Here is a 24,124-nt window from a genome sequence, read left to right on the forward strand (position 1 = left end):
CCTGCTGCAAAAACAGCCACTGGGGTTATGGCTGAAAGTCATCCATAATCCCGGTAAACCACTTGCAGACCTGCAAGTATAAATAAATATTTGTATTTATTATTATTATTATTATTAATAATAAAATACAATAATATTTGTATTATTATTATTGCAGTCAGCTATTATTAATAAAATATAATAATAATATTTGTATTTATTATTATTATTATTATTATTATTATTATTATTATTGCAGTCAGCAAATGATTAAAAAAAGGTTCAGCTACATCTGTGTCCTGATTTTGCACTGTGGGATATCTGCGGCTGTTTTTTTCTGGCCTCTTGGCTATTCCTGTTTTCTTTCCTATGTGAAGAAGTGTACTGTGTGGTTTTTATTATTTTTTTTTTGTCCAGTTAGTTACATGTGTGATATTCATTTTGTCTTTTAGTCGCCTGTCATGGCTGAATGCTTCAGGCCTGGGCTTTTCTCTGGAATATCCCTCCATCAGTCTGCATGCCATCTCCAGGGACACCGCGGCTTACCCCGAAGAGCACCTCTATGTCATGGTCAATGCCAAACTGGGAGGTAGGTACACGTTTCCTGGGCAAATCTATTATAGCCAGTACTGCTCTGTCTCTAGATTTGTTGCATACTCTACATAAAGTTGTCCCCTCTCTCCCCCAGTTCCTGGAATATGTTGGGAAGGTTGTGTTTTGAAATGCAATGAAGCCCAGTTTGCTGCTCATTTCCCCCACTGTACCTCTTATTTATGTTCTGCAGGGGAATTATGGGAAGTTATTGGAAAAAAGGCTCTTTCAAAGTGCTGTGATGGTAACAAATCTCCCCCTCCACTGATGCAAACTTAGAGATCTAAAGGCCTGCAGCCTTCTGTGTTTTAGGCCTCAAGCACACTGGACATTTTTTACAGCAGCTGTTTTTGGCAGTAATGTTTTTTTCTACAGTCATTAAACTCTCCATCATGTTATCCTATGTGTCCATGCACACATAGGCTGTTATCAGCAGTTTTGGGCAGTAACATTTTTGAGCAATAAAGAAAACCCAAAACTAGTGGGTTCTGAGAGATGTTTTTCAGCTGTATAAATGTCGATAAACACTCAAAAACGGCACTCACCAGCTTTTTTTTTTTTTTTTTTTTTATGTTTTTGATCCATTGTAAAAAATAAAATATTCAAAAAATAAAACGCTAACACGGAAAAACACTAATAAACGCGATTGCAAGAAACATTGAAAAACTCGCTGCAAAGCTACTGACGTTTTTATTAACGTTGTTTTAACGTCCAGTGTGCATGAGATTTTAAAGTGTGACAACTACTTGGCGTTATATCTTTTATATTTTGCCCCAAAAAATTGGGTAGTGTGTGTGCGCACTAAAAATTGCCACAGCTCCTGTTTTATTGTGGGCGTTTGCTTTCAAAAAAATATATTATATTTGTGGGTTCTAAGTTTATTTTTTTTTTTATTTTTTTTGTACATGTACAGTGGAGACGGAAAGTATTCAGACCCCCTTAAATGTTTCACTCTTTGTTATATTTCAGCCATTTGCTAACACTTAAGTTTATTATTTTATTTTTTATTTATTTTTTTGTACCCTGTGCTACACACAAAGCATTTTTATCTTAATGCATACAGTGCATTAAGATAAAAACCCTCTGCCTTTACAACTCCTTTTAAATGCTTTGGAGGGCATGGGAGACATTGGGGTTTAAAAGTGCCCCTGGTGACTCTTAAGAGTACCTGTCGCCTGCTCAATGCTATTACATTGGGGGGCCTTGTTAGCCCCCTTGTAATAGCAATAAAGTTAAATGGGGGGGGGATAAAAATTGCCACTTAAATGCATGTACTTGATGCTACGTGTATATATGTATGTGTGTGTGTGTGTGTGTGTGTGTGTGTATATATATATATATATATATATATATATATATATATATATATATATATATATATATATTAGTGATTACACCAGACTTTTGAGGTATCGCCATGAACAACCGAGTTAGAGCAATATTTCTAGGGCCATCATTGAGGGTTTACTCTAAACTCATGAGCTGTAAAGGCTTTTAAAGCATTGTCTATGGAGAACTTTAGGTACCATATTTTTTATTTTTTGCCATATCATGGTCGCGTGCTATTTTAAGACTTGACATGTTTGGTATCTTTACTCAAAGCGACCCTGTGATGTACAAAGCAAGAGCGGTTGAGTATCAGTGGGTCGGAGAGGGTGGGCACCTTTTATACACACACGTTGTCAATTCTCCTGTGTAAAGGGTGTTCTAGGATCATATGCATTGAAAGAAGAGTTTGGGCGGCTTCACACTGCTGTGGTTTGGCCTCAGCGCGGGTGCAAGCCCAGTGTACCCATGGCTTTTGTGCTGGTTAAATGTGCTTTTTCATAGACTTGTATTAGATATGTCCATCTTTAGTGCATTTTATGAAAGCACACTGAAGATGCAGCATATGCAGGACTCTTGGTGCGCCTTCAGAAAACGCTCCCAGCCTAATAGAAGTCTATGGGAAAGCAAAGGTTACCTGCACGAAAAACCACAGGTACACTGGGCTTACACCTGTGATCCTGTGCTGTTTTTTGGCAAGCTTTATTTTAAACAGATTTATTTTATGTGATTTCCAGGCAAGCTCACTTGTCAGTAAACCATTTTGTGTTCATTCCAGTAGTCTTTTCCATACCATTTTGTTGCCTTTTAATTGTTGAAAAATATATGGGGGTGTGGTGTGTGTTTTTTTTTTTTTTTTTTTTTATATGTATTTGCCAGATTCTGCTTTTGAAGGAGTTCAGTTGCTAAAGCATGGTTTACTTGTCTAGTTGGTTGAGTTTTTTGGTTAATTGTTTACTTTAAAATTGTTTAGACGATAAAGAAACAGAAGCCGAGATGAAGGATGCGGACTCTGAAGAGGATTGCGAGGACAGTGATGATGAGGAGGGGCCAATCACAGAAATACGGTTCATTCCAGAGGATAAAACTGACTGTATGTATAGTTGAAAGGTGGCAGCTCTACTTTTTTTACATATGTCCATTGGGGTGTAATTACTACACATCGGGGGTATATTTACTAAAACAAATTCTGGTGCAGCTGTGCATGGTAGCAAATTGGCTTCTTACTTCAGCATGTTCCATTAAATAGGAAGTAAACCCTGATGAGTTTACTTCCTCTTTCATTCCCTGCAAAGGTAAAGCATAATGGACTACTATGCATCGCATAGTAGTCCATTATGTGTCACTTACCTGACACAGGAGCCAGCGAAGTCACCGCTGTCCCCTGTAGTTCGGCGCATCCATCTTCTCGGTGGGGTTTCGCAGCTCCGCCGCTGTCATTCGGCGAAGCCACGATGACGTCACTCCCGCGCAATTTGCACGGGAGCCAAGACGCGCGGCATCTTTGTCATCGAGGATGCCACGCTCAGTGCGCCTGCGCGCCGCTGTCTACGGCGCATGTGACACAGCCTCGCTAGACTGGTGAGTGACTGTTTTATTAAGTCAGCAGGTACACTTTTTGTAGCTGGTGACTTTTAATAAACTAAAAAAATGACTGGAACTCCACTAAAAGCTGTAAGCCAAATTGGTTTCTGTGCAGGGCTGCAACAGATTTTGCAAGCTCCAGTTTTAGCAAATCAACCCCACAGTGGCATATATGGTTTAAGATGTATTTTGAGGTTAATCCCAGTTTTTCTGTTAAAGTAGAATTCTGGCCTCCCTAAAAATGTTCTGCAGCACTTAATTATAGTGTGCATGCTTGTTTTCTCTCAGTCCCCTTGCAAAGTTCCACAAATACTTGTTGGCCCTTCCAGTAAAATCCACGTAATGCAGCTTGATGTGACAACTGTGCTGCACTGCTCCTGATTTCAGAGCAGGGTTGCCACACTCGTTTTAAGCTGTGCCTGCCTGCTAAAACAGTGGGAGGAGAGAGTGTTTCTGGGGCTCTGGCTGTCATCATTGGCTTTGCCTAGTCACAAGCCAAGGAAGTTTGTCAGACAGCACCTTGCCACACCCAGTAATGCCCACTGCTTTCTGGATTGACAGCACTGCCTAAATGCTGCCACTGTGAGCCACAGTGTCTGAGTGGGGGAGCGTGTGAGATAGACCAAGGAGGATTTGGCTCAGACAGGGGTAAAGGAAGTTTATGCTTTACTTCGAGGATTGTCTATCGCAACTAGGGCTGAAACAACTAAATCGATTATGAAATAAATCGATTACTATTTTCACAATCGATTAATTGGCCAGTAACATAATGGGGTTAAAAAAAAAAAAAAAAAAACGAGCCCTTTATATTAGAAAAATATAATCACTGCTGTAAATATTATTTTCACTGTTCTACAGTATAAAAAAATTAACCCCTTCCAGTAGTGATTATCTGCTTTTTTGTACTATTAGGGCCGGTTCACACAGGGGGCGATGCGAGGCGACACGACTTGCCTCGCCGCGACCTGACAAGTCGCCCCCGTTCTGTACAATGGAACCGTTCTGAGAGGAGCGACTCGAGTTGCTCCGACTCAGAAAAAAGGTTCCTGTACTACTTTTGGGCGACCTCAGGGCGACTTGCATTGACTTCTATACAGAAGTCATTTGCAAGTCGCCGCTGAGGTCTCGGCAGGTCGCGGCGAGGCAAGTCGGTGTCGCCTCGCATCGCCCCCTGTGTGAACCGGCCCTAAAGGGCTAATTTTAGTCTTTTTAACCCCACTATGTTACTACACGTTTTAGGCCTGGTTCACATCTATGTTTGATGCTTTTTGTAGAAACGCACTACAGTTCATTTACATGGTTTCCTATGGGATACGTACATATCTGTGCTTTTTTCAGCCGCTGCGTATTTGGAAAGGGTCAAGGACTTTTAACGCAAAACAGTGCTTTTTTAGTTCAATATACTTCAATGGAGAAGCTGCAGAAAAGAATGTAATGCGTTTTTTGCAGCAATTTGTGTCTTTTAATCTGTCCCAAATTTTTTTTTAAAAAACGCAAATTTCCATAAAATCACATGCGCAAAAATCAAAACGCACTGCAAAAACAGATCAAAAGCAAAAACTGCATAGGTGAGTACCGAGCCTTATGCTGGCCACATGGATCAATTTTCAGGTGAGAATATTCAGATGAAAAATCTTTGTACATTCGCTGAATGAAAAAAAAAAATATATATATATATATATATATATATATATGTATGTGTGTATGTATGTGTGTATGTATGTATGTATATATATGTCTATGTATGTGTGTGTGTATATATATATATATATATATATATATATATATATATATATATATATATATATATATATATATATATATTGTAGACATGTCACTGGAGAAGTGATCGAGGGGGTGTACATCTCACCTAGGTTGCTACACAGTGTGAGATGGTAAATCCAGGATGGTTCAGTTTCTCAGCAGCGATATGCTGCTGAATTGTTATTTAATTTTGCCGGGCCTGGGTTTATATGGAATGGCAGGTAGGTTTGGTAGAGGGACCTGTCATTCCACATCCCCCGATCCAGTTCTGGGTTTGGGATCAGGTGAGCTTTGATCCTAATTAGCCTGGGAAGCTAAAGGCTCTGTAGGGTCTGCAGGTGATCGCTCTCAGCCAGGGAATGAACAATCTGTGTGTTGAAGGAAGCTGCAAGCACAGCCACTGCTGGAGCTAAAACTCACCCTGCGACATCCAGGCGAAAGACGCTGTGTTTGTAAGTGTCAGATAGGTGAGCAGAACCTGTTAGTAAGCGCCCAGCCGGGCTAGGACTTTTATTTTTGTTGTACTTAGAAAGCACGGTGTTGCTGTATATTTTGTTTGCTGGACTGTTTGTACCACGAATAAACGCCAAGATCTGCTTTATAAATTCCAAGTCTGCTGTGAACTGTGTCCAAACACACCCTACCCCGGGAAGATCCCTTACAATTGGTGGAGAATGCGGGCAAAGTCGGTTGCTAGGGGCAACGGTGTGGACAGACTTGGCTACAGCTGCTTATGTCTTGGGTGAAAGCTGCAATGACACTCCAGGAACAGTCCAGCAACATGGAGGAGATGCTGAAGCAGTTTATGCAAGTGAGTTTGCAACAACAGCAACGACATGAACAGTCCATGGCGGCACAACAGCAGATGCATAAGGAAGAGTTGCAAGCTTTGCGCCAAAGCCAACAACAACTTATCGAGCACCTGATAGTAAATCGTGAGGCGCCTGTGGTTACTAATCCACCCATAGTGATGGGAGCCGCTCCAGAGATTTTTTTTGGGAGAAGGACTGTGCAGAAAGCGCTGCAAAAGATGACTGCTGAGGACGATGTTGAGGCCTTTCTAACAGTATTTGAGCGCGTGGCTGAGCGAGAGAAGTTACCAGCCGCTGAGTGGGCAGAGGTAATTGCGCCCTATTTAACAGGTGAACCCCAAAAGGCCTACTATGACCTCAGTGAGCAAGAGGTTAAGGACTATACTCGGCTAAAAGAGGAGATACTTGCCCGACTAGGAGTTACTACTGCAGTCCGTGCCCGGAGGGTACGCAACTGGAGCTACAGTCTGGACAAATCAGCGAGGTCCCAGATGTATGACCTAATCCATTTGGCAAGAAAGTGGTTGGAGCCAGACACTTCTACTCCTGCACAAATCCTAGAGAAGGTCGTGATGGATCGCTACCTCCGAGCGCTTCCTACTGACCTGCAACGCTGGGTGGGACAAGGTGATCCTAAGAACGCAAACGAACTTGTCAACCTTGTGGAGAGGTTCCAGGCGACTGAGGACTACCTCCGTGATGTTCCTGCAGCATCTTCACCTCCCCGGAGCGCCAGATCTGTGCCGTCAGCTGGTAAGAGACTTCCATCTATTGGGGGAGTGTGGAGGGGTGCTGATGGGGGGAAAAGGGCTCAAGTGGTGTCTCAGGGACAAAAGACTGGTGATGGTCCCGGATGGCTAAGGGGCTCTGAAAAGGACTCCTTGCCAAAGAGACCAGGCCCTATCCAGTGTTGGAGATGCCATGAGGCGGGACACGTGTCGGCCCATTGCCCTCTTACCTCTGAACCCATGGAATGTGACGCTAGCCGGCGTCAGTCGCTATTTGCGGAACCATCTTGTGCTGCAGTTCCAGGACTAGAGACTGAACCGCAAATCTGCGATATTACAATCAATGACTTTCCTGTTAAAGCGTTAATGGACTCAGGAAGCCTTGTAACCTTGGTGCATGCTAGCCTGGTGACTGGGGACTTAGAGTCTAAAAAGCATATGAGCGTTGTGTGTATACATGGTGATACAAAAGTGTACCCTATAGTGCTGGCTAAAGTCGGGACTGAACAAGGCACCGTACAATATGAAGTGGGTGTGGTTAAAAACCTCATGCATAATGTAATATTGGGGCGCGATTTTCCTTTATTCTGGGCTCTCTGGGGAAAAAAGAAAAATCCCCAAAAGGAGTGAGGATATCTCTAAGGTGGTTGCCTTGTCCACTGTGAATGATAAAAGTATGCAGGATGAAAATGATTGTTTTCCTTTACAGGTCCTGGCTGGGGAGGAGGAGGCTCCTCCCACTGAGCAAAATATACTAGACTTAGAGGTGTCTAGAGATAATTTTGGGGCTGCACAATTACAGGACCCCACTCTCAAAAATGCGAGAGAGCAGGTTGCTGTAATGAATGGGGTACCTCAGGAACCAGATGCTGAAAAAAGATTTCCACATTTTTCGGTGACTAATGATCTTTTCTATAGGGTTAATAAGGTTAAGGATGAGATTGTGGAACAGCTTCTGGTACCTAAGCCGTACCGGCGTCAGGTGCTTGACATGGCACATAACCATGTTCTTGGGGGTCACTTGGGGACTGACAAAACGCGAGAGAGGGTTCTCCAGAGGTTTTTTTGGCCGGCCATATATGATGACATTAAAAAATACTGCGAGTCGTGCCCCAGTGTCACATTTTCGCAGTCCTTTGGTTTCGCTCCCTATTATAGAGGTGCCTTTTGAGCGTATTGCCATGGATTTAGTGGGTCCCATTGTAAAGTCAGCTAGAGGACACCAGTATATTTTGGTAGTCCTAGATTATGCGACCCGCTATCCTGAGGCTGTACCCTTAAGAAACACTGCATCTAAAACAATTGCACGTGAGTTGTTTTATATGTTCTCTAGGACTGGGATCCCCAAAGAAATCCTAACTGACCAAGGTACGCCATTTATGTCAAAAGTAATGAAGGAGTTATGCAAACTATTTAAAATCTCACACATCCGTACCTCTGTATACCACCCCCAGACGGACGGATTGGTGGAGAGATTTAATAAAACTTTGAAACATATGTTGAAGAAAGTGGTGGCAAAAGATGGTCGTGACTGGGATCATTTATTACCCTACCTCATGTTTGCTATTAGGGAGGTGCCCCAAGCGTCCACAGGGTTCTCACCATTCGAGTTGGTCTATGGTCGTCACCCTAGGGGTCTACTGGACATTGCAAAAGAGACATGGGAGAATGAGTCCACCCCATACAAGAGTGTTATTGAGCATGTAGCACAAATGCAGGACCGTATAGCCACTGTAATGCCCCTGGTAAGGGAACACCTCCAGAGGGCTCAAGAGGCCCAAAGTAGAATTTACAACCGGTCCGCAAGAATCAGGACATTCAACCCAGGCGATAGGGTCCTTATACTAGTCCCCACTGTTGAGAGTAAATTCTTGGCGAAGTGGCAAGGTCCCTATGAAATTGTTGAAAAGATCAGTGAGGTGAACTACAAGGTGCACCAACCAGGTAGAAGGAAGCCTTTCCAAGTTTATCACATAAACTTGATCAAGCCCTGGAAAGACAGGGAATCCTTGGTGGCGACAAATACTGTTAATAATTTGTCATCACCAATCCCTCCAGTCAAGGTAGGTGATACTCTATCAGTGTCACAGAAACAGGAGGCTCAGGAATTTTTACAGAAAAACAAAAACAAGTTCTCTGACCTCCCAGGGCGTACACACCTCATCCATCATCACATTGAAACTGAGCCTAGAAGCAGAGTAAACCTTAAGCCCTATAGGATACCCGAGGCACGTAGGGAAGCCGTATCTGCCGAGGTAAAACGTATGCTTGATCTGGGGGTAATTGAGGTGTCACAGAGTGAATGGTCCAGCCCAATTGTGCTAATCCCAAAGCCCAATGGAACTTGGAGGTTCTGTAACGATTTCAGAAAGTTGAATGAGATCTCCAAGTTCGATGCGTATCCTATGCCCAGGGTAGATGAGTTGATTGAGAAGTTGGGTAACGCCAGGTACATAACCACCCTCGATCTCACAAAGGGCTACTGGCAGATTCCACTTTCTGGTGAGGCTAAAGAGAAAACTGCATTCTCCACCCCTGATGGGCTATTCCAGTATGTAGTGATGCCATTCGGGTTACATGGAGCGCCTGCAACTTTCCAGAGGTTGATGGACTTGATTCTGCGACCACAACGTGATTACTCAGCTGCCTACCTCGATGATGTGGTCATTTTTAGCCCTGATTGGGAAAGTCACCTCTGTAAGGTACAGGCCGTGTTGGATGCCATAAGTGATGCGGGGTTGACCATAAATGCCGAGAAGTGTGCTCTAGCCCTAGAAGAGGCCAAATATCTAGGCTACATTATTGGGAGAGGGTTGATTAAGCCACAGCTAAATAAAATTGAGGCAATACAGAATTGGCCTAGACCCCTGACAAGGAAACAGGTTAGAGCTTTCCTGGGTATTACGGGGTATTACCGTAGATTTGTGCCGAACTTTGCCTCAGTTGCTGCTCCACTAACTGACTTGACAAAGGGCGGAAAGACAGCAATGGTCACGTGGACCCCAGAGGCCGAGAAGGCTTTCCAAAGCCTTAAGTCTGCCTTGTGCCAACCACCTGTCTTAGTTACCCCCAATTTCAAACGAGAATTTCTGGTCCAGACAGATGCCTCTAACACAGGCTTAGGTGCAGTACTCTCACAAGTAGTGAATGGTGAGGAGCATCCGGTGACGTACTTGAGTAGAAAATTAACCCCGGCCGAGAAAAATTATGCCATTGTGGAGCGAGAGTGTTTGGCAGTAAAGTGGGCCCTAGAATCGTTAAAGTATTACTTGCTAGGTAGGAAATTCAAGTTGGTGACAGACCATGCCCCCCTAACATGGATGAAGTTAAACAAGGAGAGAAATGCAAGAGTGACTAGATGGTTTCTCTCCCTACAAAACTTTAATTTCACTGTGGAACACAGGCCAGGGAAATTACAGGCAAATGCTGACGCATTGTCAAGGGTAAGTTGTCTGTGGGGACAAAAGGCTCAGCCCTCCGGTCTGAAAAAGAGGGGGGGGATATGTAGACATGTCACTGGAGAAGTGATCGAGGGGGTGTACATCTCACCTAGGTTGCTACACAGTGTGAGATGGTAAATCCAGGATGGTTCAGTTTCTCAGCAGCGATATGCTGCTGAATTGTTATTTAATTTTGCCGGGCCTGGGTTTATATGGAATGGCAGGTAGGTTTGGTAGAGGGACCTGTCATTCCACATCCCCCGATCCAGTTCTGGGTTTGGGATCAGGTGAGCTTTGATCCTAATTAGCCTGGGAAGCTAAAGGCTCTGTAGGGTCTGCAGGTGATCGCTCTCAGCCAGGGAATGAACAATCTGTGTGTTGAAGGAAGCTGCAAGCACTGCCACTGCTGGAGCTAAAACCCACCCTGCGATATCCAGGCGAAAGACGCTGTGTTTATAAGTGTCAGATAGGTGAGCAGAACCTGTTAGTAAGCGCCCAGCCGGGCTAGGACTTTTATTTTTGTTGTACTTAGAAAGCACGGTGTTGCTGTATATTTTGTTTGCTGGACTGTTTGTACCACGAATAAACGCCAAGATCTGCTTTATAAATTCCAAGTCTGCTGTGAACTGTGTCCAAACACACCCTACCCCGGGAAGATCCCTTACAATATATATATATATATATATATATGTATATGTTAAGGTGATTAATCGTTAGTTGCAGCCCTAATCGCAACGTTTTTTTTTTTAATTTATTTATTTTTCTTCATCTGTCATTAGAGGAGCCTTTAGATGTACTTTAAGTAAAAGGTGACCTCCATGCAAAATGCTCATATGCATTATTTTTTTTTAATTTTTTTTCTGCTACTAGTGGGCTTATTATTCTGTTAAGCCAGTCTTGTGAATCAAAGATCTCCACCATACTGCTTAGATAGGGAGATGACGCTGCTCTTTCCTCACTCAGCATTAAGCCTTGCCTGTGTAAGATGATGAATGTATGAAGTAGCTAGGTAAGCCAGGTTGATGGTAAGTAGCATAGTCAGCCTGGCATATGCACCCCTTCACTTCCAATTGAAGCAAGGCTGTACAGCAGCCTGACAATGCTGATGCTAATTGCTAGACAGTGGCTTAAAGCCCAAGTTTAGCTAAAATCAAAAACCTTAAAATTGGCAGAAGGGACATAACTTATTATAAAGTGACCACTTCAAGACTGCAATACGTATAAATACATTGTGGTTTACCAGGGCTATGACTGCAGATGTCAGCCATAACCCTGCTATTATTTTTTACAGGTGGCAATTCTCTTTCTGATAAGTGATCAGAGCGGCTGCATCACTTTTCGAAGCAGTGGGAAGAGTATAGTTTCTCATTCTTGCTGCTCTCACCTATGGAAACTACAGTTGGTGTGGCTGGCCATAGAATTGAAGAGAGACCCGATCATCTTGTAGAGCCCAGATGTCTCCATATAGAGCAGTGGTCATCAACCCTGTCCTCGGGGCCCACTAACAGGTCAGGTTTGCAAGATAACTGAAATACATCACAGGTGATATCATTTGCTGTTCAGTGATTGCAGTATTTTAGTCTGCATCTCCCCAAGGTAATACATAAAACCTGGCCTGTTAGTGGGCCCTGAGGACAGGGTTGATGGCCACTGCTATAGAGGACCTGCATCCCATATTTCTATGACAAAGGATGTTTGCATTTCTTGTGATGGTGATAAAAGGAACAGTGTAAAAATGTATTAATAAAATGTCTAAAAAGAAAAAATGAAAAGCGCCCCCTGTGCACGTGTGCAGAGGCCAACCGCATACCTAGGTTCCACACGCATATGAAAAACTTTTTGCACCACACATGTGAGGCATCGCCTTGAACGCTCCAGCAGTGAGAGCGATAATTCTAGACCCCCTTTGTAACTCTCTAAACTGATAACCTGAAAATATGTTTAAAACATCGCCTATGAAGTATCGTAGTTTTTTGCCATTATAATAAGTGTGTAGTTTTAACTCTTGACATATTTTACCAAAACACATTGGATTATATATATGGCTTTTTTTTTTTTTTTTGGCATTAAAATTAAAATGCACTATTTCGAAAAAAATTGTGTTTGAAAAATTGCTGCGCAAAAAAATTGCAATGACTGCCATTTTATTCTCTAGGGCAGGAATGTGTAATTAGCGGACCTCCAGTCATTGAAGAACTACATGTCCCATGAGGCAAAGCAAGACTGACAGCCACAAGCATGACACCTAGTGGCAGAGGCGTGATGGGACTTGTAGTTTTTCAACAGCTGGAGGTGCGTTCATTGCATATTCCTGCTTAAGGGCTTCTGCTAAAAAAAAAAAAAAAAAAAAAAAAAAAAAAAAAATGTAAAAGTTTGGGTCTTGGTTCCAAGTAATTTACGAGCAAAAAAAATACAGATTTTTTACTTGTATACAAAAAAAGTGGCTTAAAAGGTCTGGTTTTCATAGAAGCCACGCTACAGGATCTATGTATGGGGCATGGACAGGATGACTGATTGTCCTAACAATCTGTGCTGACAACGCTGCCCCTCTATAGATAAGAGTATGGTGAGTGAGCATGTGTTCCCAGCATAATCACTAGATTAACATAAAATAAGGTGTCCGGGGAGGAGGGAAATGCAACCAATACGTCTAAGGACTGGTAAGCTACAATATATTACACTCTTGTGCTCAGATATGGTCATCCTGCAAGAGGAGCTGCTGTTAATTGCACGACCTCCCGCGGTCCATTTAAAAAAAAAAAAAAAAAAAAAAGGAAAAAAAAAAAGTCCTGTGCGATTTATTTGTTTTAGGTCTGGTTCAGATGTAAAAAAGTAAAAATTTACACTTGAACCGGAAAACAAAACTCTACCGAATGCATTTTTAAAACTGACTGCAAACTGCAGCTGGACATGTGTGAACCTAGCTGTAGGGGGTTTACACACAGGTTGCCGTTATAGCCTTAGGATTAGTCTGTTCATGTCCATGTAAATTTGTCATGGTACATTAACATTTAAGACCACTACGAAAAGCCTTGTGTAATCCCAAGCTCACAAATCCCACTGCCATGTTTAGCGGTTTTGTTGCCCTAAATTCACGCAAAAAAACATTTCCCTATCGCCCGCCGTCGTTATACATTGGTACTTTGACATTAAATACCGAGGTTATGGCAGAAGATGGCTGCTATAACCCTGGTATTTTCTTGGCGGTTTGCTTCAAGGTAAAAGTGGTCGCTTCAGGATTTGCCATGAGATCACTTTCGTTGGTGGCACCCCCCACCTCGTTCTGGTTATCTCCGCCACTTACCGGAGCTGTTGGCAGAGACATTCCAATTCTTCCCCCCTGAGAGGCAGGAAGTTGAGTGAGGGAATGATGGCTCAGTGCCATTGGCTGACTGAAGCGACTTCAAATGATGGCTGGGCGGCGTGTGGCTCTTGTCCCGGATGGACGTCATATGAACGACCACTCTTGTGCACCCGTGGGGGCACGCATCGTGGCTATCGGTGGTGCGGTGTGTCAGTTTGACACTGCTACACCGATCTCTGTAAAGAGCCTCTGATGGATACTCTTTTTACCATGTGATCAGCCGTGTCCAATCATGGCTGATCACGATGTAAACGGGAAGAGCCGTTGATCTCGGCTGCTCTCTTGATGGGGGGGGGGGGGGGGGGAGGGGCTGTGCTGATTATCGGTGCAGCACCCCCTTGGATGCCCATCCAGGACCACAGGGATTGACACCACACTGGACCACCAGGTGTGCCACCCTAGACCACCAGGCAGCTGCCAATCAGTGCCCACTCCCAATGCCTGCCAGTGCCATCAGTGATGCCTATCAGTCCAACCCATAAGTATCCATCAGTGCCGCCTTTCAATGCCCATCAGTGAAGCAGAAAAAGCACTTGTATAGAAGATTTCTTTATTGTACATCACGGGACACAGCGGTTCATAGTAATTACTAAGTGGGTTATAGCTTACCTTCAGGTGCTGGACACTGGTGTAATCAATTAGACAGGAAGTTTCCTCCCCTATATTACCCCTCCCCTACAGGGAGTACATCAGTTTTTTTTCACCAGTGTCTAAGGTGTTGGTCACGGTTAATGAGTGCTCCTAGATGGCCTGAACAAGGGTCAGGGAGCTACACTATCGATCCATTCAAAGAGCCAAAACAAAAGCTAAAGTGGATGGTACCCGATGCCTCGATACCGAAGAACGAGGTTTTGCCTGTAACGCTTCTCTTAGGAGAGCTGGGCCTTGAGATCCAGCACCTTGGTCACATTGCTATACCACAGGTTTGCTCTGGCAGGGCACTATACATGGCCTAAGGCAGTGGACCCTACGTATAGAGGGGACCCCGTCCTTGAAGGTCTGGTATGACCCCAACCTGCCGCGATGGATGAAGATTGGGTTGCTGTGATATTCCAGCAGTACCCTGCAGCGAGGAATGGTTAGTCTGCATTTGTTTGCAGTGTCTCTTAAGAGAGCGATCTGACTTTGTTTCCCAGTGGCCACTGGGAGCAGTGTGCTGTTCTATCACGCTTGTACTCCTGGCTCAGGCAGGCTGCTGTTTTTTTTTTTTTCCCCAGCCACTAGAGGGCACAGATGCTCCTAGCCTTTTGTTGTAGGCAGGAAGAAGGGCAGCGCCCGCCAGGAAGTTGCTGCAGCGCTGCATATTTTCTGCCTATCCATGGGGCATGTACATGCTGTAAGTAGTAGATGCACCCCTGGATGATTAGCAGTTCACTTTAAAAGTGTAATTGTCTGCTTGAGGGCAGGAACAGCATAATATACGTGCTTGCAGTTTTGAAATGCATGTTATAATACATGTTTGAAATGTTAGTGCATATGTGCTTGGTAAACTACAGGTATAAGTATAGGACCAACTGCAGTTGAGCAGGTGCTTGCTTACAGACTTGCTAAAAATCGCACAGTTGCTCAATACACACAGATGCTGATATACTTAGTTGGTAATACACACAGATTCTGATATACTTAGTTGGTAATACGCACAGATTCTGATATACTTAGTTGGTAATACACACAGATGCTGATATACTTAGTTGGTAATACACACAGATTCTGATATACTTAGTTGGTAATACACACAGATGCTGATATACTTAGTTGGTAATACGCACAGATTCTGATATACTTAGTTGGTAATACACACAGATGCTGATATACTTAGTTGGTAATACACACAGATTCTGATATACTTAGTTGGTAATACACACAGATGCTGATATACTTAGTTGGTAATACACACAGATTCTGATATACTTAGTTGGTAATACGCACAGATTCTGATATACTTAGTTGGTAATACGCACAGATTCTGATATACTTAGTTGGTAATACGCACAGATGCCGATATGCACAGTTGCTAAAATTTTGCATGGATGCTGGTACAACGCGCGCATGCTGGTGAAACAAGTTAGATCGCACTTGTGCCCGTAGGGTTGAGTCTAGTTTTGTCGGCTTACAAGGAAAGCACCTTGGGCCGATGCAGCATATTCCTTTGATCCTCCTAACGGGGGAATTGGGGTTTTTACTAGGTAGCCTCTGCATGAGTTTCAGTGTTGGCAGCTTTATTTTGTATAGTGCCATACATAATTATTCTTAGGGATAGGGTGATGTTAAATACTCACCCAGCCTTTTTTTTTCTTTTTTCCTAAAAGGATCTAGCTGTCATTTGAATCAAGACGTTTCTTGCCTTCCTTTTACCAGAACCTTGTTCTGCGGTAGGAAAGTTATTACTTCCTCTCAAAATAGTGAGAGTGATAAAGGTATATCTGAATGTTTCAGATACGGGAAACTGACATTTGTTGTGCTGCCAGAGGGCCCTAAATGGGCTGGCAGCATTCAAATCGGCTACTAAAACGGTTGCACTTTCTCATTGTAATGAGATCAGGCAAGGCCTGTCTGAAGCGACTGCTCAGATAGGGAAAAATAATGTTTGTGTCGCTACCAGGAGGTCTCAGGAAAGGGCAGATGGCATCTAAATGAAATGTTTTTAATGTTGATTCGTCAAGTTATTATTCAGGCTTGCAGTTTGAAGAAAAGGTTTTCTCCTTTAGAGTGCGCTTTACCAGGGCAGTAAGCGCTTCATGGGCGGTGCGTTACTAAGCCTTTATGACTCAGATTTACAAGGTCGTTAGTCATCTATACATACGTTCACTAATTTCCATCAAGTGAATGTAAGACGGAAAGAGGACGTGCCGCTTTTGGCGCAGTGTACTGCAGGCAGCAGTATAGGTCCTCACGTCTGATGGCGATCTGCGTTTATTTGTGTCTCCCTCCCCTCAGTAGGCATTTCTTTAGGGCATCCCACTTAGTAATTACTATGAGCCTCTTGTGTCCTGTGATGTACTCCAAGAAAAGGATTTTACAGGTAAGCTGTTAACAGAAACTAAAACTTCTTCCCTTTTTTTTTTTTTTTTTTTTTTTTTTTTGCAAAAAAGTAGGTGTGATCAAATACCCCCAAAAGAAAGCTTTATTTGTGGGAACAAAATGATAAAAATTCTGTTTGAGTAGAGTGTAGCATGACCGCAATTGTCATTTAAACGGCGACAGTGCTGAAAGCTGAGAATTGGCTTGGGCAGGAAGGGGGTGTAAGTGCCCAGTATTTGAAGTAGTTAGACAATTTATTTTATTCATTTATTTTTTTATTGCATTTTAGTGTAAATGTGATATCGGAGTTCTTTTTTGACCCCAGATATCACATTAAAGAGGTCCTGTCATGCTTTTTTTTTTTTTTACGTTACGTTAATGTTTACGTTCCTTGTAGTAGGAATAAGTGATACCAATTTTTTGTTTTTTTAAAGGCACAGTGTAAAAATAAAAAATAAAATGTAAAATAAGAAGAAAATACGATGTGACAAAGTATTATAATGACCGCTATTTTGTTCTCTAGGATGTCTGGGGAAGAAAAAAACAACCTATACTGTTTGGGGGTTCTAAGTAATTTTCTAGCAAAACAAATTTTTAAGGCCTTGTGCACCACTGCTGCTAAATGGACGTTTAGGAGAAGTTAGGCATTTTGTTTTCCACTTTTTTTCCTGAACCCCTATGTTATCTTATCAGTACATGTACACAGGGTCATTTACAGTCATTTTTAGGCAGTTGAGTTTAGTGTCTTTTTATTTTTATTTTTTTATTTCTTTAAATTAATTCACACTTTGTGAATATGGGTGGCGTGTTTATTTGTTTTGTTTTTTTATCCTGCTTGCATTTTTGTTGCTGTTTTAGCATGTTCATTTTCCATAGGTGTCAGTGCATCTTCTATAGTAGTGAATGTGCTCTAAGCCCGAGTATGATGGTCCTTGGCTACTCTTCATTTACTAAACTGTGTGTCTGATTTCAGTAGGAGAGATGTTCTCTGCCATGTGTGACTGCCAGGCTCTGCATCCCGACCCGGAAGATGTGGACGATTCCGATGATGATTTTGAAGGAGAAGAGTATGATGTGGAGGCTCATGGTGAGTTCAGCCTTTCAGGCAGGTGCAGATAGTGCTAGTCATGTAAATTAATATTGAGCACGTCCGTGTGTTGGTTTTGGGGTTTGTTTGTTTTTTTTAACCCTGGAAGGTTTTATTCCCTTCATGATCAGACCATATTTTGCTATTCAGCATTGTGCTACTTGAACTAGCAATTTGGCGGTCATGCAACACTGTATCCAAATAAAATTTATATAACTTTTTGGTGGTAACTGATCACTTTTTTTTTTTTTTTTTTTTTTTTTTTTTTTTTTTTTTACTACATAAATAAAAAAGACCAAATGTTTTTGGGGAGGGAAAAAAATTCTCGCTCTGTCCTATTGTTATAACGCACTGACACCTCTGGCACACAAATATCAGAAGACGCCATTGCCGCTTGTTGCCCAAAAGTGACAGTGGGTAGTGGAACAGAACAATAGGGATGCATTCGCTTGTGACGGGTTCACTGGGTGCAATAGATAGATGGAAGATATGTGAAAGTGTGAAAGAACCTGGTTATTTGGGTCCTTTGAAAGCAATCATCCAGGGGGTGTCTGCTCGGGTTATAGGGTACCAATAGATGTGATTTTGTCTGGTGATGAGTGTTTTGGATAATTGGGATATTTAATAACCTTGAAAAAAAAAAAAATATCCCAATGACCTGCGCTGATATAAAAAAGAGAGAGCAATAATGTGAAAACAATTGCAGCTGCTGTACACTAAGTGCTAATCACTTGAAAACCATAAAACATATACCGTATATACTCGAGTATAGGCCGACCCGAGTATAAGCCGAGGCCCCCAATTTACCCCCAAAAAACTGGGAAACCTATTGACTCGTGTATAAGCCGAGGGTGAGATATGCCTGTCCATCCCTGTGTGTGTGTCCATCCATCCATCCATCCCTGTGTGTGTGTGTGTGTCCATCCATCCCTGTGTGTGTGTGTGTCCATCCATCCCTGTGTGTGTGTGTGTGTCCATCCATCCCTGTGTGTGTGTGTGTCCATCCATCCCTGTGTGTGTGTGTGTCCATCCATCCATCCATCCATCCCTGTGTGTGTGTGTCCATCCATCCATCCATCCCTGTGTGTGTGTCCATCCATCCATCCATCCCTGTGTGTGTGTCCATCCATCCATCCATCCCTGTGTGTGTGTCCATCCATCCATCCATCCCTGTGTGTGTGTCCATCCATCCATCCATCCCTGTGTGTGTGTCCATCCATCCATCCATCCCTGTGTGTGTGTGTGTGTGTCCATCCATCCATCCATCCCTGTGTGTGTGTGTGTGTCCATCCATCCATCCATCCCTGTGTGTGTGTGTGTGTCCATCCATCCATCCATCCCTGTGTGTGTGTGTGTGTCCATCCATCCATCCATCCCTGTGTGTGTGTGTGTCCATCCATCCATCCATCCCTGTGTGTGTGTGTGTCCATCCATCCATCCATCCCTGTGTGTGTGTCCATCCATCCATCCATCCCTGTGTGTGTCCATCCATCCATCCATCCCTGTGTGTGTGTGTGTGTGTGTGTGTGTGTGGCCTTGTGTGTCCAGCCTACCTGTGTCCCGAGCCTCCGTCCGGTCCCGAGCCTCCGTCCGGTCCCGTCCCGTCCCGAGCCTCCGTCCGGTCCCGTCCCGAGCCTCCGTCCGGTCCCGTCCCGAGCCTCCGTCCGGTGCCGAGCCTCCGTCCGGTCCCGTCCCAGGATCACCGCTCTTCGTCGGCGCCCATTCCCCTGTTCAAATGCCGCGCCTCCCTGTCTGTGATAGGCGGAACACAATTTCCCAGCAGCCTGTGTTCCGCCTATCACGGACATCGTCTCATCCTCGTCCGTAGTACGAGGATGAGACGATGTCCGTGATAGGCGGAACACAGGCTGCTGGGAAATTCAGTGTTCCGCCTATCACAGGCGAAGGCGGAGCCGGAGGCGCGGCTTTTGAATTATAGAATGGCCGCTGTCTGTCTGCTCGACACGCTGATCGAGCGGGCAGACAGCGATGACTCGAGTATAAGCCGAGGGGGGCACTTTCAGCCTCAAAAAAGAGGCTGAAAATCTCGGCTTATACTCGAGTATATACGGTAAATACAGAGCTTGCAAACATAAATATATGTGAGAAAAATTATCTATAAGATGAACTCACATAAAGTCCAAAGCAAATCACTGAATGTGCTCCAATCCAAAGTGAATGAATAAAAACTTCAGGTGCACAACACCCCCTTTAAGAGTCCCCACTCACCAGATCCACATGACCCCCAGCTTTTCAGTCTGGAGGGTCAATTAAGGCTTTATATAGATGTCTTTATGATGGTGTGTGGAAAGCCAGGTCAGCAGATCCAGGGTTCCTCAATGAAGAGTTTGAGCCAAATGGACACGTGCCCAGAAGTAAAAAAAAAAAAGGGAGACCTAATAGTGAAGTACCATCAAATTTTTTTATTTATTTGAACAAGAGATGGGTACTGTGCAAAAGTATATGAATGGGGACCTTGGATTGTGGGCTCCTTGAGGGTAAGGACCAATGTGAGTGCAATGTACAGGGATAGGGACAATTTCAGACACTCGGGTTGAACTGGATGGACTGGTGTCTTTATTCATTACTAACTATGAAACTGCTTACAAAATTACGGGATTAACAAGCATTAAGCATGGAACAGATCATATGAAACCATCGTTAGTAGCGTACTTTCCGAACATCAGTGTTCCCAGAAACAGCGTCAACGTTTTGCCCTCCCACAGGGCATCATCAAGGACGATCTGTTCCATGCTCAATGCTTGTTAATCCCTTTGTTTTGTAAGTACCCATCTTGTTCAAATAAATTTTTTGATGTTACTTCACTATTCCCCTTCTTCCTATTTTTTTTATTTATTTTTCTTCTGGGTACATGTCTATTTGGCTCAAACTCTTCATTGAGGAACCCTGGATCTGTTGACCTGGCTTTCCACACACCATCATAAAGACATCCATACAAAGCCTTAATTGACCCTCCAGAATGAAAAGCTGGGGTCTAAGTGGATCTACCTTCAGTGATTTGTTTTGGATATATATATATATATATATATATATATATATATATATATATATATATATATATATATATATATATATATATATATATATATATATATATATATATATATATATATATATATATATATATATTATTCTATTTTGACCTGACATGTTCGGCTTGACTGAAGATAACTTTTTTCTTTCACAGCATATACCCTCCAGATGTCAGGGGCGCTTTATCTCTTACTGAATTGGCTTACCAGAGCAATTGAAAGCTCTTTCTAATTGATGCTTTCTCATAATTGAGATTTTGTGCTTGCAGTTTATTAGGCTTCGTTGGCCTAGAATTGTTGCTAGCCTTTGGCAACACGCATGTGCAAAAGTCCACCAGGACTATAAGGATGTATTCAGTATCATGCCATCAATTGCAACTGTTTTTTGTCTGTTTTAGAGGAACAATGGGCACATTTTAAAATAAATGTACTGTATTTATCGGGGTATAACACGCACCCCAACTTTAGGAGGGCATTTTAAGGAGGGAAGTTTAAGGGAAAAAAAACTTACATTTAAATGCCCGTCAATGCAGCCTTATCAGTGTGCATCTGCAGGCTTGCCCATCATTGCAGAATGATCAGTGTCATTTGCAGCTTGCCCAGTGCCATTTGCAGCCTTGCCGAGTGTCATTTGCAGCTTGCCCAGCGCCGTTTGCAGCCTTGCCCATGTTTAAATTTCCCGCCGCCGAGACAGACAGACCGAGCGGGACAGACCAGTATAGGCGGGACTGCAAGCGGAGCCGAGTACACAGTACAGTTGGCTCGGTTTTTTTCGGCAGCGCTCGCCCCAGAAACAGCAGGGAGGCGGGACTGCAAGCGGAGCCGAGCAGTCGGCTCTGTCTTGTCCGGCAGTGCTCGGTATTTTTCGGCGGCGCTCACCCCAGAAACAGCAGGGATGCGGGACTGCGAACGGAGCCGAGCAGTCGGCTCTGTCTTGTTCGGTATTTTTCGGCGGCGCTCGGTATTTTCAACTCAGACAGTGGGGATCGGCGTATAACACGCACCCACGACTTTTCCCCGATTTTTAAGGGGGAAAAAGTGCGTGTTATACACCGATAAATACGGTACATATTTACATTTTTATTGACTGGGTGGTGTTTGATTGCGTTAATTGTGCAGGTTTTCTTTTTCTCTCTAGTGGCTCTTCAACAGTCAGGCAGTGTAAGCATTCATGCTTATGATCGTCAGCAAGGATTTGCCCATGTGGAACTTTTTCTTCAGGGGCAAAGGCACACACTTCTGACCTTCCTTTTTTTTTTTTTTTTTAAGTGATCGTCACAGATTTCCAAATTTTTGCTTGAATCCATATACAGTGTGAGGAAAAAGTATTTGATCCCCTGCTGATTTTGTACATTATGCCTGCTGTCAAAGAAATAAGTCTAATTTCAATGGTTGGTGAAATAGATATTTTATAGATAGGCAACTCCTATCCTCATATTGATTAGTGGTTCCAAATTAATAACTATTGCAGTAGGGAACAGACAAAAGATACGCCCAGCATCTTTCCAAATAACCGCTCTCCTTTATTATGACACATTTGAAGGTTTTTATACACATAATTACGTAGGTATCACATTTATTACAATTGTACGTTTATGGTAACAAGGGGCATAACATAGGCAGGCTAATTCTAATCAGGACTCGAAAGAACGTAAAATATGTACTGAAAACATTATTAGTGCCGTGTGCACAGTGAGGGCATTGTGCAATACATATAAAATAGAATACAATTATATACAGAACCTACAAATTTCCATTACAGTCGGTTTTATTTTAACATGGAGAGAATAACAACAAAATTATCCATAAATACGCATTTCAAAAAAGTTATAAATTGAATTGCATTTTAATGAGTGAAATGAGCATTGGACCCCTTGGCAAAAACATGACTTGCTACTTGGTAGCAAAACCCTTATTGACAATCAAAGGTCAGAAGTTTCTAGTAGTTGCCCACATGGTTTGCACACACCTCGGGAGGGATTTTGTCCCACTCCTCTTAGCAGATCCTCTCCAAGTCATTAAGGGTTCGAGGCTGACGTTTTGGTAAGTCGAACCTTCAGCTCCCTCCACATTTTCTATGGGATTAAGGTCTGGAGACTGGCTAGGCCACACCAGGACCTTTTAATGTTCTTCTTGAAAAAATCCTTTGTTGCCTTGGCTGTGTCTTTGGGTCATTGTCATGCTGGAATACCCATCTAGGATCCATTTTCAAAGCCCTGCTGAGGGAAGGAGGTTCTCACCCAAAATTTGACTGTACACGTCTCCGTCCATCGTCCCTTTTGATGCGGTGAAGTGGTCCTGTCCTCTTAGCAGAAAACACCCCCAAAGCTTAGTTTCCACCTCCCATGTTTGATGGTGGGGATGGTGTTCATGGAGGTCATAGTAGTCATTCCTCCTCCTTCCAAACATGGCGAGTTGAGTTGATGCCAAAGAGCTAGATTTTGGTCTCATCTGACCACAACACTTTCACCCAGTTCTCCTCTGAATCATTCAGATGTTCATTAGCAACTTCAGACAGGCCCTGTACATGTGCTTTCTTGAGCAGGGAGACTTTGGGGGGGCTTCTGGATTTCAGTCCTTCATGGTGTAGTGTGACCAATAGTTTTCTTGGTGACTATGGTCCCAGTTGCCTTGATATTGACAAGATTCTCCTGTGTAGTTCTGGGCTGATTCCTCACCATTCTCATGAGCTCTTGCATGGAGCCCCAGACCAAGGGAGATTTTGTGTTTCTTCCATCTGCGAATAATTGCACCAACTGTTGTCACCCTCTCACCAAGCTGCTTGCCGATTGGTCTTGTAGCCCATTCCTGCCTTCTATAGGTCTACAATCTTGTCCCTGGCATCCTTGGACAGCTCTGGTCTTGGTGGAGAGATTGGAATCTGATTTATACAGCTAACAAGCTAAGATTAGGAGCACTCCCTTTAAGAGTGCTCCTAATCTCAGCATGTTACCTTTTATAGAAGACACCTGGGAGCCCGAAAACTTGCTGATTGGGGATCAAATGCTTTTTTCGCTAATTTAAAATGCAAATCAATTTATAACTTTTTTTTTTTTTTTTTTTTTTATGTTTTTTCTGGATATTTTTGTTCTTTCACTGTTAAAATAAACCTACCATTTAAAATTATAGACTGATTATTTCTTTGTCAGTGGGAAAACATACCTAATCAGCAGGGGATCAAATACTTTTTTTTTCCCCCTCACTGTAGCAGGAAACTTTTTTTTTTTTACAGAAGATTGAGAGCCTGGACAGCTGTTGCATACTAAATTGCAGCAATTTAGTGTGCAGTAGCGGTCTTTCCTGGCTGCAGTGAGGAAGCAGGGGAGGGTTGGTTCAGTGCTTGTTTTTACCTCATTCCACAGCTCCCTTTTTATT

The 24,124-nt window shown here is 43.1% G+C and overlaps 1 protein-coding gene across 1 annotated transcript in view; it reads left to right on the forward strand.

Annotated features, from left to right (window-relative positions):
• The window catches only part of CLNS1A (chloride nucleotide-sensitive channel 1A), a 62,318-nt gene that overhangs the window by 5,658 nt on the left and 32,536 nt on the right, over positions 1–24,124 (forward strand). Inside the window, exons 2-4 of the mRNA XM_077451370.1 lie at positions 432–568; positions 2,870–2,989; positions 17,583–17,696. Of these exons, the coding sequence (XP_077307496.1) occupies positions 432–568; positions 2,870–2,989; positions 17,583–17,696 (371 nt within the window). The remainder of the gene's footprint in view (positions 1–431; positions 569–2,869; positions 2,990–17,582; positions 17,697–24,124) is intronic.

Source organism: Lithobates pipiens, unplaced genomic scaffold, assembly GCF_037356315.1.
Source record: "Lithobates pipiens isolate NorthernLeopardFrog02 unplaced genomic scaffold, aLitPip1_a1.2 Scaffold_23, whole genome shotgun sequence".
Lineage (NCBI taxonomy): Eukaryota > Metazoa > Chordata > Amphibia > Anura > Ranidae > Lithobates > Lithobates pipiens.